Source organism: Petromyzon marinus, chromosome 14, assembly GCF_048934315.1.
Source record: "Petromyzon marinus isolate PM22_M1 ecotype Great Lakes invasive population chromosome 14, UKy_Petmar_22M1.pri1.0, whole genome shotgun sequence".
In the NCBI taxonomy this organism is placed as follows: domain Eukaryota; kingdom Metazoa; phylum Chordata; class Hyperoartia; order Petromyzontiformes; family Petromyzontidae; genus Petromyzon; species Petromyzon marinus.
In genome coordinates this window covers 14,200,083-14,215,875 of record NC_133680.1, presented here as the reverse complement: position 1 = coordinate 14,215,875, position 15,793 = coordinate 14,200,083, and the positions used below count along the sequence as shown (strand labels likewise).

The following is a 15,793-nucleotide window of genomic DNA, read 5'->3' as shown; positions in this document are numbered from 1 at the left end:
GTGCAATCCAAAGGTTGAACACGAAATTTAACACTCTTCTGAAATTCGTGGTCCACCAGGAAGTGTCTGTGTTGTTGGCCTGACTGGATGTGCTTCACATAATGTTTGTTCAGGTTTGTTGAGTTCTGGTCTCTCATCTTTTTGTTGTATTTACCTCCATGATTTGTTCTTGACACCTGATGAAGATCGCTTGCGTTGTGATCGAAACGTCGTAATTGTTTTTTGTTTTAATATAATTTTATTGTATTTCTACATACATGACTTTACCGAAAAAACCAATGAGTAATTTTATGCAGTCACGAAAGCTTTAATACTTTATTATCACACTTCTACGGGGAAGTTACCGTTGTAATTACGTGTCAGATGTGCCCTTTTTTGAGCTGCCGTTTTGTATTTACAAGAGGTGGTCCTTTTTTGAGCTGCCGTTTTGTATGTGTAAGATGTGCGTGTTTGAGCTGCCGCTCTCGCTCTGGCCCCTCCCCCCCCTCCAACCGTATTTCCTATTTAAGCTTCTGTTCATCCCCCCCCCCCTCTCTCTCTGCCTCCCTGTCCGTCTTTCCTCTCTCCTTACCTCTTGGTGGACTTGTATATGTATTTCTACTGACCGTGTACCCGTATTTTTCATTCTATCATTGCTGGTATGTGAAATCCAAAGGTTGAACACGAAATTTAACACTCTTCTGAAATTCGTGGTCCACCAGGAAGTGTCTGTGTTGTTGGCCTGACTGGATGTGCTTCACATAATGTTTTTTCAGGTTTGTTGAGTTCTGGTCTCTAATCTTTTTTTTGTATTTACCTCCATGATTTGTTCTTGACACCTGATGAAGATCGCTTGCGTTGTGATCGAAACGTCGTAATTCTTTTTCGTTTTAATATAATTTTATTGTATTTCTACATACGTGACTTTACTGAAAAAACCAATGAGTATATAATCCCTCGTCACAGCCATCTCTGAGACACACTTAAGCGTTTGTGCTTTCGCTATGTTGTCCCCACCTGAAGGACACTGGTGTTGCGCCCGAAACGTCGTGATTTAACTTAGTTGTTTTCATTTATTTTATTATTTTTTTCCTACGTGACTTTACCGAAAAAAAACAAAGAGTATGAATCCTTGCAGTCACGAAAGCTTCAAATCTAGAATTTGTCTAAATGATGTTGAACACCAGCAGCACCATTTGATAGAAATGGCAGTGGGCATCGATGGTTCAACTTCTAAATATGAGAAAAATAATCCACTAATTTTAATCATGTCAAGAACAATTTACGCAATCTCAAATATATATTTTCATACAATGACACAGGTTATCGAACACTGTTGTGTAGACTATGATTTTAAGTGAGAGATCTTCTTTGGTTCTTTCGGTAAAGTCACGTAGAATGATAATAAAATAATAAATTGATAAAATAAAATAACACAATAATATTAATAATAACACAATAATATTAATAATATTAATATTATTGTGTTATTTTATTTTATCAATTTATTATTTTATTATCATTCTACGTGACTTTACCGAAAGAACCAAAGAAGATGAATCATTGCAGTCACGAAAGCTTCAAATCGAAATTTAAGTGAGAGAGTTTAACATGCAGGCTTTTGCGACCAATATTCATTATTAAGGTTTTTTAGCTAGATTGCGTAAATATGCTGCGTGTTTACTCTCCAACACACAACCGGTGTACTGAAATAGTAACTAAATGGAATGTTTCGTGTATGTGACAAACCTTACTAATTGGCTGTGTCGGGGATGGTGGTGGGTCAACAACACATTTATATTTACGCGATCTAACCAATAAAGGCCGATATTATGATTAAGTCACCGAGCAAAATAACGTGAATGTGCAACATTAGACACCAACGAGCGGCACTAGCTTAGCTGAGAGGCCCACGGCTACTGGACGGTGGTCTTCTCGGTGTAGGTGATGCCCTCCACACGGATCTTCTCCAGCAGCGGCTGGTAGATGTGCGAGTGAAGGGGCATTACCATGCCCTTCTCACAGATCTCCCCTGCACAGCCCCGCAGAGGACATCAAAACACCGCAGCAGCAGCCGTATCGCGACGTCGTACGCACTCAATGCTGTTAGACTACTACGCGACGCTGCGAGGCACTGTAGAGCGTACAACGCAATAAGACCATACTTATTTTTTAGAAAGTAATTGTCACCGCTGCAAGCTGCTCTTTTTAGCATCCAGATTATATCAGGCACACTATCAATATAAAATCAGATTGCAGCATGAATGTCTCTTCCACTACGCATCCAGCACAAAAAACCCACGAGTTGTGTCTGTTTTTCACCGCTGCCCATTGGGATGGTCACGGTTCCAAATGACAAAATGACTGCCCACGCAGTTCTGTCGAGCTGGTGGTCTGTAAATGCAGTACCATGCACCTTTGTGTGCCATTAGAATTAAACGTCACTGCTCGAGAAACTCATCGGGGGTAGGAAATGACCCCGTTGGGCCTCGTACCACTGAGCACCATCTTGGCAGCGATAGCGCAAGGGTAGCCCACGGTCTTGGCCATGGCCGAGTAGCCGCCGCGGTCTCCGTAGGACACCAGGTTCACCACCGTCTTCTCCCGCACGCCAGTGGGCAGGCGCACGACCACCTCGTTCCTCAAGATGACCAGGTCACGCTCGTCTGGACCTGCGCACGCCGCACGCACCGCCACTGGTCAGCATCACCGCACGACCTTTGTCGGACGGCCGTCAAGTCCACTGCCTTGCCAGTGTCGTCTTGATAACTGAGCAAATCCCTGTGCTATACAAATTCAGATCTCTTTTTTTTTATTAAGAATGCGCAGGCCCATTACAATGTGTGGGCCCGTTACATTGTGACACATTCAGATGTATCGGTTTTAGTGACTGAACTTTGCAAGTAAATAGAAGTGAACGATATGTAATTAGAAAGCGTGCTGGTTGTTTTGTGTTTTAGTGCATCGTTGGTGATGCATCACTGCAATATTATCATAGTTCAAATGCATTTGCTAATAGACAGTTTCTAACACTGATAGTATGTACGCGCATTTATTGTAGATTAAATTCAGAGTGCTCCACTCAACGTCTCATACTAGGTGAGGATCGTGCTGATTTGAAGCATTGTAGCACCGCTTGTATTGAACAGCCTCGCCGCCAAAGGGCACAAGGGTAACATGCCCACGAGCTTGCGCGTGGACGTGTGTGAGCGCTCGCGTTCACGACAGCACGACAACCAAAAATCTACTTAACTTCTAAATTATCCGCCACTAAGTCACTGGGCTAAATTTGGCCCAGCCAAAGGGGGGGGGGGGGAGGCAGGGACTTGCTTTGTCCCTCACATTATAGATTGTAGGTGCCTATAATTCATATTTTTTTCATCTTAATTCTAAACGACTGAAAATAAAATGTCCGTTATGGTGGGGGAGGTGGGGGGGGGGGGGCAGGGCGTTGCTCCCCCGTGCCCCCCCTGCAAACTCCACCCATGGCCAAAGGTCCATTTAACAACCTAAACACTTTTGTAGATTTGAATATGAATAACATTTCACACGCGTGCCAGACAGACAGGGATCTACCAAAGGAAAGGTTCCTCTCAAGATGCCCGGCCAGGGCATCCACCAGGCTGGGTGCCTCTCCCACGGGCTCCTCGCCCAGCAATCCCAGCCTGCAACACAACGCAGCACGGTGACCCGCAGCAGATGGGCCCGGTGGCTCGTCAGGGGGACAAGAATTCCACGTCGGCACACGTGCACAGCTGCACCACCGGGAATTCTTGGGTGCCATTCTGAGTAGCCACCCGTGATCATATTTATTGTGAGCTTCCTTGGCATTCCAATGAAAATTAAATCAATGCACTCGTCAAATAATTGTGTTTCAAACCAGCTCCTCAAACGTAGCGAGTTCATCATCTCAGCCATGTCTGGTGGCCATCTCACACACCTGCAAAACCACCTTCTATCCATCACGTTCCACACACATGCTCGCCATTTACGTAACTGTACATATACAGGAAAACTGCACAGGCCCAAGTGCGCTGATCAAGCTATACGATTACTGATTTAAAGCTTTCGTGACTGCAGTAATTCATATTCTTAGCTCTTTCGGTAAAGTCACGTTGAAGGGAAACAATAAAATATGGTTATATATATTATTATTTTATTGTTTCCCTTCAACGTGACTTTACCGAAAGAGCTAATAATATACAATTACTATTTTTATTTTACCCGGTAAGGCCCGCTGAGCTATATAGCTTTTTTTTAGAAGCGACCTGGCCACATGATAGCTCAACCAAGTGGCTTATCATATGGATATTTATTGCACCAAATACTCAAAACGCATCTTTTTAAATGCAGAGGGAAAAAACTGGAGGACTCAGCGTTAAATACACGCAACCGCGGGGAACATGCAAACTCCAAATATACAGGCGTCAGGGTCGGGATCAAACCCACCTCTCTTCTGCATACCAGGCGAGGTATTTAATATCTTGCCACTGTAGCGCCCCAAAAAAAGCTAGTTGTGGATGTGCTCCTGCAGTGTTGGGCTGACTGGAGAGAAGCAGCTACGAACTCACTGCTGCAGGGCAGGCAGGCTGTCCTCGTTCCCCTTGAGCCGGTGCAGCACGGCTTTCTGCAGCTCCTCCTTCCCCACGGACGCATCCACTCCCAGCACCGAGCACACCAACTCCCGCTGCGTCACACCACAATCGCAACATCGCCGCCACCACCCAGCTAAGTGTGGTGCAGCAACCAAGTGACGCAGCGGGACAGGTACAACGACAGTGTTAAGACAGTTTTGCCAAGGATATGTGCCACATCAGAACACCACATTCATTTAGTGTCCATGAGGTTATAATCGAGATGTAACGAAACACTTTTTCTTTTTGTCCACATTTGTGCGGTGGATGGTTGAGACATCTGTGTCACGCTGCTTTGAACAGCAATTTCACGATATATCCGGCCCAATTTTCACAAAATGCATGAAGTGCAAATGTGAGACTTAGACTTATTTGCCCAGGTGGAGCAGCAGCAGGAAAAATTGCTCTGCCCCACCCTGCACTGTGCTGATGAAGTGTGGCGGATGCAAGTTTGCTATGCTGCCCACATTCTGAAGGTGCAGATCACATCGCACTTAGACTCGTCATCGTGTGTCACTCTATCTTGTTACAAGCAGAGCTTGCTCAAGCAATTATGGGGCACTGTGACGAAAACATTGTAACCCGAATATTTTATATTGTCAAGAGAATGTCTTTATCATTCAAACATTTTTTAATACGAAAATAAATATACGTGGATCTGGAAGATGATATTTGATTTCCAATGAAGATACAATCAACACTCTTGTCAAATAATTGTGTTTGTGCACCACTGCCAACGCAGAATTGCTAAATACAGTAAAACTTCGGAGATCGAACGCCCCAGAACGCGAACAATTCGGTGATCGAACAAAATTTTCGACCATTTTTTGCCCCGGACATCGAACAAAAATTCGGAGGTCGAACAACTGGAAAAACCTGTTTGGGCTGAGACGCGTAGCCAGGGCGACCGAGACAAAGGCGAATGACCCAGTTTATGCGTAGCTCTCTCGTCCTTCATCACTGTAAAGTTCCTGCCCCCCAATACGACTCCTCTCATCCAGCCCATGGACCAACAGGTAATTTCCAACTTTAAAAAACTGTACACAAAAGCCCTTTTTCAAAGATTGCAAAATGGGCCGAGTTACACAATTTTGTAGAAAAATATCCAGATAAGGTAGTAGCCAGCAGAGCAGGCGATTTTTATAATGATAATGCATTGAGTAATTTCAGAAACATCTTAAAACGGAGGCAGAAACAATCCTCTCTTGATCAGTTTTTAATAAAAAGGCCCTCAAGTGAATCACAGTTAGTGCTAGAAAAAAGGCAAAGAAAAGAAAGAACTCCAGAAGGTCAGTTACCCAACGTTTTTTTTATGGAGGGAGACCCCTTCCAAGCAACACTGACACCTCCTTCTCCCCTCCTCACCACCTTCCAATAAAGCCATCCACTCTCCTTACTACAGGTAAAGTGAAGTTCAATGTTCATTTATTCTTTTAATTATAACTGTGTTTCTTGTTTTTTGTATGCTTTTATGTACTGTACTGTATTTTAATATTGTAAACTGTGTGTAAAAATGGCCCATAATAGGAGCATCCTTGGGTGGGGAACCAATTAATGCTATTTCCATTCATTCTTATGGGGAAAAATGATTCGGTGTTCGAACAAATCGGTGTTCGAACACGGTTTTGGAACGAATTAAGTTCGATCTCCGAGGTACCACTGTAATGCATTAAACATTTCAATGAGCACACGTCATAAAATACTTTAGTTAGGTGTTTGCGTATAAAACTTACCCATGTGAGAGTAGCGCCCCCCAACTGCAGGGCCGGGTGTGGCTCCGAGTTCATGAGCCCCATCTGCACCAATGCCTTGGCCACTTTGCAGAAGCCCTGCATTTACAGGGAGCACATCCATAGCAACAGGCAGCCACACATAAGGTGATATCGTCACAGGGTCACACCTGCAGAAAATCGTGACAGAAACCACACCAAGTTCCTTATTATTTTTCTTATTTTATATGGCTGATGTAGATGCAGAGAAACAACTCTAATTTCACATCCAGGTGGTCAAGCCAGACAACCATGTGAGGAGCAGTGGAGCATATCATCGCTGTGATGTCTCCTTACTATTTGTTGGTTGGGCATTGCGTAGTTATATGTTGTATGGTCTGTTCTGGATTACCAGGTTTGCACACTACTGGAGAGTTTTACATTTTCCATTTGTGCAAAAGGTATCCGCATCTGCCATGGTTTGTGCATTCGATGCAGTTTAGGGTAGGCCCTGAGCTTCGTGGAAGATCAAACCCAGGGATATTCTGCGTTTGATCTTTCACAAGGTGTTTGTTTGTGAGTTTTTCTAAACTCCATTCAGCTCTCCAAGCTTCATTGGGATTGAATTCGCATTATTGAAGGTGAGGCGCATGGGTTCAAAAGGGCTTGTGGCGTGACTTCAAGCAATGGCGAGGCACGGTATTGAGGTCCTGGTGAATGGGAAGACGACCGTTTTCCTCGATTCGCAGAACTTCCCTGGAGGGTTGCAGGCATTGCGGCAGTGGGTGGGGGAGAGATTTGTGACTGCATGGGCAGCCAGGGTATTGTTGTCGACTTCAGGATTCCCAGTGATACACCGCATTGCAGTTCCTGAAGGGCTGGAGCAGCTGACACGTTCTGCACAGAGGTTTTGGGTTTGATAATTGTTAATGTAAACGCAGGCTGGCGGAATAGAGCAGTGGTACAACTCGTGCCTCACAGCAACAAGGTGCTTGGGTTCGATTCCTGTGTGGGAGTTTGTATGTTCTCCCCCCGTTTGGCATTGGTTTCCTCCGGATTCCCCCATTTGCTCGTATAGCTAAACATAAATAAACGTACAATGTAGCTGGTATTGCTCAAACATCCCAATGACATAATTTACCAGCAAATCACTCAATTTGGAATCCCACACGGCAACATAAACCCCTTTCTCCACATAAGAAATACAGATGTTTCTCTCACAATCTCCATTGCTCGGAATAAACTGCCCTGAAATAAATTACTGAAACAGTTATTTACCAAACGTACACGAAGGTCACAGAATGAATGTATAGGATAGATATATAGTTGCTATAAGTGTATTGACGCCGACACACGTACTTTACTCTTCTTCTCCCACGCGTTCGTCCCACTCATGTGGGGTCCGCTGTCATTGCCAACCTTCTCCACACTTCCTTGTCTTGCACCATCTCTCTTTCCGCTCCTCGAGCCACCATGTCCAATCGCACCATATCACCCCACCTCTTTTTCTGCCTTCCTCTTCATCTATTTCCTTCCACTTGCATCACTTGCACCTTCTAGACCACATGTTCCTGTTGTCTTTCCACATGACTGATTCACACCAGCCTTTTCTGTCTCATCTTCTCCATGATTTCTACCACATTGAGTCTTCCTCTCACTTCTTCAAATGTATTTGCATAGCGCACTGTGCTATAACCCTTTGGGACGGCTAATATAAGTGGCAGTCGATATCTGAACCTACCCTGGGCCTCCCCCACCGAAAAGCTGCAAAAATTATTGGTATGATCTGCAAAAATAACAAAAGTGCATTCTAGTGGACATTATGCCATCAATATATATTGTGAACGTAAGAATTTAATTAAAATTACGAATCAGTGCATTGTCGCACGCAGAGTGACTTGGTTAAGGACATTTATCCATTACACTTCAGATCCTCGTTTTCATGAAGTGCCGGCTTCCAGTAGTCTCAGGCCAGTTGCTAAGTCCCCCGAGCCACCCGGCCACTTCGTTCCTCGACGCTGAGGCGCGTAGTCAAGGGCATGGTTTATTTTTTAGCTGTGACCTTCGTCATCGCACGCGTAACTCAGGAAATATCTAATTCGCACTCTCCGATCGCCCAATCTTAGCCCAGCCTGGCTCGACAACTTAATAAATAAATGGTTGGCATGTAAAGTCCACAAAGGAGGATTGTTGAGATCCTAAATAAAAAAACTACGGCTTGTTGAAAAAAAATTGGACGTTACATGTCATATTTAAAAAATGATAGTGTCAAATGTTACGCTTTACTTAAAAAGGTGCCTATGTATGTAGACTTCGCGCACCTTGTAGCGGAGGGTGCCTCGGAAGAACGTGGTAGTGCCGTGCACCCCATAGTCCTTGATGTAGCTCAGGCTGTCCCTGTTGGGCAGCCCCTCGAGGCTTAAGCCGGGCATGAAGTCGATTGGCTCCACCGCATCCAGCAAGGCTCCCCCAGCCGGAATCTCCACCACCTGTCAGATGGCAGCCCATCGATATTTCAGATGTCACATCACTTGCTGGATACAACAGACACACATACCTTATTACAGCAAGTGCAAACTTATACTGGAATTATCAAAAATGATTATCATCAGCCATGATTATCTACTGCTGGATGCAGGCCTCCATGAGGCATCAAAATTCCCAGCACCTGTACCCAAGCTGAATTAATCGCTCCTCTTTGCCAGGTTCACTTAAAGGTGCGGCACTCCGTTGTTTTTTCTTACCCACCAGCCATCGTTTCGTCGAGTGACGCATCTATCCAGGCCCCCCACTAACATTTAACTGCCATAATGGTGCCTTTAACCGGTGCATGTCCCATAATCCGCGTGTTTCTCGACTCAAGAATCGCGTCATGCTTATTTACACACGTTTGAGCTTTTGTTCCATTTTCTTCTCCAGTGTACCAATGTCTGAATAAGAATGCTTTTAATCAGTGCATAGTAGCTGCTATGACATAACCTGCTAACAAAGTCCATTAAAAAAGAACCACAAATTACTCAATGACCTAATGGGGTAAACACGACGTGGCTATATCGCCCCCTACTCTCAGACTATGCCCATCTTAATCATTGTTGTGCCTTCGTGCACAATGCTTAAGATGCCTATCAGAATGGAACGAAACACCACATTCAGGGATTGTCACGTGACACGGATCAGCCAAATGGGTGCGAAGAACGCCGGAACGAGGCTTGCCATCGCTACTGGCTACCTGTCCGCCACGTAGGAAGCGAGCAGCCCCCATGGTGTTGGTGAGCACCCCGCGAGGGCTCCAACTAAACTTGTAGCGGAGAGGGTTGTCACAGCACTCGGGCGCCGGGAGGCCCCCACAGAATAAGACGTACGACTCCACCTGGACGCACGCACAATGAGACGTGTGATCCATGTTCTGTTACCTACGTGTGTATGTGTGTGTTGTGGGGAGCAGTGGTGTAGCAGTTAGTGAGCTGCGCTACAAACCTGGCGACCTGAGTTCGATTCCTGCTCATGGCAAACACAAGTGACAATTATTTGAACTGGCCCTGGGCCTCCCCTAGGTGTACTCAGCCTCAAATGAGTACCTGGTGTGGTGTGTAAACATCGCCACTTGGGAGACAAAGGTGGCCGGGCGTGGTGCTGGCGACCCACCCCCCCGTATACCATGCTGGCCTTCATAGGTGCTAGCTAACAGCACTTGCCCCAAGTCTGTTAAGGCTATATAGGGGATCTTTGTTTTTGTCTTTTGAATGTCCATCGCACCGTATGTAGCCAACGATGCTCTGCATGTACTCGAATGCATTTCACGTCGCCTTCGCAAAATTAAACCTGCGGATTCAATGGGTTCACATATAGTGAAATATAATTTGTTATTTAGGGTTCATACTTCTGAAACCCACACTGAGCAGCGTGGTGAAGTATGGCCAGACCAATACAGCGGGAGGCTTTAATATAAACTTACGGTTCTATCAAATATATTGATAAAAAAACCCAAAATCATTTTGGGATTTGTTAATTGATTATGACATCAGTTTCCAGTTTCAGTCCACTTTTGAAAGACAGAGAGCCACAGCAGTGGCTACATTACGATATTTCCGGTACAATATAATTGCAGGTAACACTGCTTTAACAATTATTTAGAAGTCGTCTGCTTCAGAGATGAAATGTGCTGTTTATTATGGATTTTGATGTGTTGAATTCAAATGTAACAATTAAAACAACCGATTGGCTACTGTTCCCAAGATGTTTAAGTTTTTACATTTTGCATCTATGTATATTGTGTAGATAGTATAGTTTTACGAATAAATTGTAAACCTAGGTCTTTTCATGTGTTAATGGTTGCTGTGCAAGATAACAGGTCACCTGTCCTGTTCATGTAACACTTTAAAAATCAGCAAAAGGGTTGTATAAATAACATTTATTATGAAAGAAAAGACAAACAACAATTATGTATAAATAAGTACATAGTTTAGTCCTTATTCAGTGTCTACTCGGGGCGTCTTGGCTTGTCTCTTGTATTCATTAAATGGAGCATCTCTTGTCACTGTCAAGCAATAGTCTGCAAGCATTGATGGGCTCCATTTGCCCTGATATCGTTTCTCCATTGTTGCAATGCCCTGGTGAAATCGTTCGCCATGCTCGTCGCTCACCACTCCGCAGTTCGGTGGGAAAATATCTACGTAGATGAGAGTGCAAAAAATGTATCTTTAGTGACATGTTGCGACCAAGGCTTTTGTTTGCCTTGAGGAGGTTTTCCACCAACTCCCTGTAGTTGTCTGCCTTGATGTTTCCGAGAAAATGTGTTGTCACTAACTGCAAGGCTTTCCATGCCGTCTTTTCCTTGCCACACAGTGCACTGTCAAATGCATAATCTCCAAGTTCACGAATCTGAGGACCAACAAAGACACCTTCCTTTATTTTAGCTTCACTTAACCTGGAAATTTTCCATGGAGGTACTTGAAAGCTGCTTGTGTTTTGGCAATGGCTTTTACAAAGTTCTTCATCAGACTCAGTTTGAAGTGTAAGGGTGGTAACAAAATCCTCCTTGATTCAACAAGTGGTGGATGCTAAACACTTTTTCTCCCACGCTCCAATGACTGTCGGAGTGGCCAATCTATCTTGGTTGTAGTGGGAATCTCTCGCACGACTATCCCATTACGCAGAGAAAACAGCAGTACTTTGTGTATCTAGTCTGCAGATCAAGCAAGAGAGCAACAACCTTCAAATCGCCACAATGCTGACACTGATGTTGGTCATAGTTTATGCACCTCAAAAGTTGTTTCATGTTGTCATAGGTTTCCTTCATATGGACTGCATGACTAACTGGGATTGATGGCAAAACATTTCCATTATGCAGCAAAACAGTTTTAAGACTCATCTTCGATTCATCAATGAACAGTCTCCACTCATCTGGATCATGAACGATGTTTCGGGCTGCCATCACACCATCGATGTTGTTGGAGGCTACAAGATCACCTTCATGAAGAATGGGACAAGATCCTTTTGACGGTCACGAAACATGGAAACCCAAACATCACCTGCCAGGAGATTCCATTGCTGCAGTCTGGAGCCCAACAGCTCTGCCTTACTCTTGAGTAGTTCCAAATCCCTGACAAGGTCTTTCAGTTCGCCTTATGTTATGAGGTGTGGTTCAGAGGAAGAGGATGGAAGAAATTCCGGGTCATGTGACCTTGATGGTTCAGGACCAGAAGTTTCATCCTCTTCCTCATCTGACTCAAGTGAGAATGATTCTGGTGCATCAGGAACCGGGAGTCCTCCGTGGGGTACTGAGCGTATAGCTGATGGAATGTTTGGATAATGCAGTCCACTTTTATACTTTGACACACCTTTCCCAACTGGAGGTGCCATGCAGAAGTAACAATTGCTGATATGATCTATTGGCTCTCTCCAAATCATTGGCACTGCAAAAGGCATAGGTTTCCTCTTCAACCACTGGCAAAGATTTGTTGCACATGTGAACCTTATGGCGGTACCCTGGGGAACCATAGTACCCCGGCTCTCACATAATATCCGTGATGCAGTAATTTTTAATCTGTTGATGGTCGGCGATGCAGCAATTGACTCATCTCGACGAGCTGTACACGATGCACTATGGTGCATACGAGCATTCAGGGCTTCAGTGCAATCGTCCTCGCTGCGTTTCGACATCGCGGAGTAGCACTGATTTAGGATTAATTGATATCCCAGTCGTTAAGTACACCCCTGCAAAAATATTGTCCCAGAAATTTCTATTTAATTTTGTATTATTTAGTACCCCGGGGTACCGCCATGAGGATAAAGTGTTGCAGAATATTTGTGGGGCCCACATCTTGTCCTGATATCCAATTTTGCAGCCAAAATAAAGGTGATAGACTTTCTTAACCATAGTGGTTATACTGCGCTTTTGTGATGCAAAAGTCACTTCACCACAAATATAGCAGAAGTTTTCTGCTTCGTTCACACAAGTACGAGGCATCTCTACTCATTTTGGCTAAACAGAAATATGTCCCTTTGCAAAATCAAACACTGACAAATAAGAGAGCACGACACTGCATGATTTCTAGAGCTGATATAGGGCAATTTGTTCAGCAGAGGGATGTAAGCTTAGTTATGATTGCATCATCCATGACTTCTAGGAATAACATGATGCAATTCATATCATGTATGATGCAATAGCAGGTTCAGATTGCATCATTAATTGTTTTGCTCAAAAAGCAAGTACTGTCCAAACCCAGTCATAGATGTATTCATAGATCCAGTCAAAGATGTAATTTAGTAATTTCTGGTTTAAAATGAGATCCCTTCCCTTTATAACTCACGTATCCTCCGCCATTCCCAAGTCAAGGGTCGTATATACTGACCCAGTAGCATATCTTGAAAACTAGAGCCAATCAGTAATTTTAAGCATCATTTTCATTCTCGGTGACCCAGAATTAGTACAGTTCAACTGCATTTATTTTGGAAGCATTTTGGCTGTAGACCAGTGTAATGGTTGAACATCACTTATTGGCCAATACCTGTAAATTACATCGCAACATCTTTAACATCCACTTGGGGAAAGACAGAATGCTTTGGCAATTCCACACATAAATTACTGGACATGCAATAGAGGTCACCTACCAAGTCATGTAAACTGGCCCAATGGCATGGGCACTCACAACTATGCATGCATTCATGTGTTCGTGTGTTTATAACATTTTGTGCAAGCCAAAATCAGGATATCAAAAGCACAGAAAAACGTATACAAAAATCTATCGGCCTTTGTGCATTATGAAAAACCAACAGCAAATAAAAAACGCATGCTTTCGTTTTTAGTTTTTCTTTGTAATTTTGGTCCCACTGGCACAGGAGGTCTCACTTTCTGCTGATGTCAAGTTGCCTCTGCAAAGTCGACGACCCTGAACGGACATTCTCTGCTACACACACGACGTTACGGCTGGCGGGTTTCTGTCACCAATTGCGGCACATACGTACAATTGTAGCGTTGATCGACTTCTGATGCATCTCAGACGCAAGTCACACGCATTCATCACCAGTCGCGTGGACTCCTCTAAAATTTACTTCAGCCCACCCCCCCCCAGTTTACCCTCCACTTCTCTTCCCCCCTCCCATCTTCCACCATACAAGCCTGCGACTCCCCACCCATATGTTGAACTCATCCTCTCCCCCACCACCCCTCTCCATTTTATTTTCTCCTTCACAGCCATTCCCACTCACCTCCCCTACATCACAAAAAACCGAACGTTCTACCGACGTGATTTTTCTATGTGAGGCAATAGATTCTCTTCCCACTCCCCTGGTTGACTGTCCCCCCCCCCCCCATCAATTGGAACGCATCGGGTTCATGGGCTTGGCAGATATATTCGCGTGCAGTTTTTCTTTTTTTTTTACCAAGCTTTCTGCTACGGTCCTTCGTTCTTGTGTAGAACAAAAACTTAAATAGATTTTTATTTAACTGTCTTCAGCTCCACCAGCGTGTGCATCCACTCCGGTCATCAACTGGGCCACACGTCCGATTAGCACGGAAGCGTGAACTACAGCCACATCATTGCCGTCCATTTGTGAGGAACGGTGCCGGCAGGTGTTGCACATAAACAAAAAAGGTACAAGTGTCTGCACCGATTTCCTCTGTGCTATCTGGTGGACGTGTGCGCGTGCCAGTAATAATAATACTAAGTGCATTTTTTATAACATGCACGATATTTCACAGATGTAAATTGCTGTGACTCGGAGACGCAAAATTATTAAGCGCACTGCTGTCGGTTATCACGACCTCTTTGTTACACTCACTGGGTTAGTGAGATTTAAACCTCGCAGTCTCGCTGTCAGCGGGTCCATCAACTTGGAACTCACTCTCATTGAATGACATTTAACCATTTCTGGAGAAAAGCCACGACTGAACTGTTTAACAGAGCTTACAATGCATGGTCATTGCATACAAATGGAATAACAGGGTGACACCTGCTGGCATGACAGGGTGACACCTGCTGGCCTGGGAAGGGATTCCCGGGTACGGGCACCAATCAGGGAAGGAGGTGTATCTGGGGCAAAGGTAACAGGTGGGGTTAGCCGAGATACTCCGGGAACCTGCTCGAAGGTTCCACGAGAGGGCGTGACCAGAGGTGGGGCCTAGCCTGGGGGGATATAAAGGGGTGCGGACCCGGAGCTCGGGGCTCGTGTGTGGGGTCCTGGGTCCGACATCTCTCTCCGTCGTCCGGCCACGTGGAAGATCTCCCGTGTGGTTTCCATCGCCGTCATCGTCACGCCGCCAACCAGCGGCGTGGCCGAGTGAGGGCGAGGGGACTACGCCGAGTGATCGGCTGTGTGTAGCCAGTAGAGACATTAATAGTGTTGTACTCAGTGTGAGAAAGAATAAGTGTTGGCCTGTGTTGTGCCCAGTGTGAGTAATAAAACAAGTACCCTCTAAATTTCGAGGATGCGCAGCCGGAGGCCGCCATTACGGGCGGCACGGGGGAGGCACAGACGGAATCCGCCATTTTATGAAACAAGCGTGATACACAAGACGCGGTGCTCGCCGCTAGAAAAAGGGAAAGATGAACCTAATATGCTTGCAGATTACCTCAGGTTAAAGAATTTGTTGCGGCAGGAGGTTATTGGAGCGCCTTCAATTTCCGATTTGAAGCGGCTTTCCCATCAGTACATTGGACAGAAGATGAGGCGCTAAGGGCTCTGCCGACTGTTCCGGACGACGATGCTCTTGCTGTTTTCAGGGCTATTCCCACTGCTAAGAAGGCTACACTTCAAGGTGCTTATGCTGAGATGGCGGTCGTGTATGAGCCACCTTCCGACATGTGCAGGAAATTATTCAGCGTAGGCAAGGGGAAGCTGAGATGACTCTCGCCTACCATAGCGCATTGTTGGCATTGGCGGGAGCAGCTTACCCCGGATGGATCAGAAAGCCCTCGACTCGCTCGTCATGGAAAGGATGTTGGGACTGGCACGAGAGATGGGGGTTGT

General features: G+C 45.0%; 1 protein-coding gene across 4 annotated transcripts in view; it reads right to left on the bottom strand.

Moving 5' to 3' along the window:
- Nucleotides 1–215: 215 nt before the first annotated feature.
- Nucleotides 216–15,793, bottom strand: part of LOC116942294 (alpha-aminoadipic semialdehyde synthase, mitochondrial-like) — a 56,803-nt gene continuing 41,225 nt past the window's right edge. For all 4 annotated transcript variants that reach the window (XM_032954011.2, XM_032954014.2, XM_032954012.2 and 1 more), the window contains exons 6-12: nucleotides 9,552–9,692; nucleotides 8,644–8,811; nucleotides 6,347–6,442; nucleotides 4,551–4,666; nucleotides 3,556–3,644; nucleotides 2,475–2,651; nucleotides 216–2,011 (exon numbers count right to left, since the gene is read on the bottom strand). In XM_032954011.2, coding sequence (XP_032809902.1) covers nucleotides 1,896–2,011; nucleotides 2,475–2,651; nucleotides 3,556–3,644; nucleotides 4,551–4,666; nucleotides 6,347–6,442; nucleotides 8,644–8,811; nucleotides 9,552–9,692 — 903 coding nt within the window. In that variant the 3' untranslated portion in view covers nucleotides 216–1,895. The remainder of the gene's footprint in view (nucleotides 2,012–2,474; nucleotides 2,652–3,555; nucleotides 3,645–4,550; nucleotides 4,667–6,346; nucleotides 6,443–8,643; nucleotides 8,812–9,551; nucleotides 9,693–15,793) is intronic.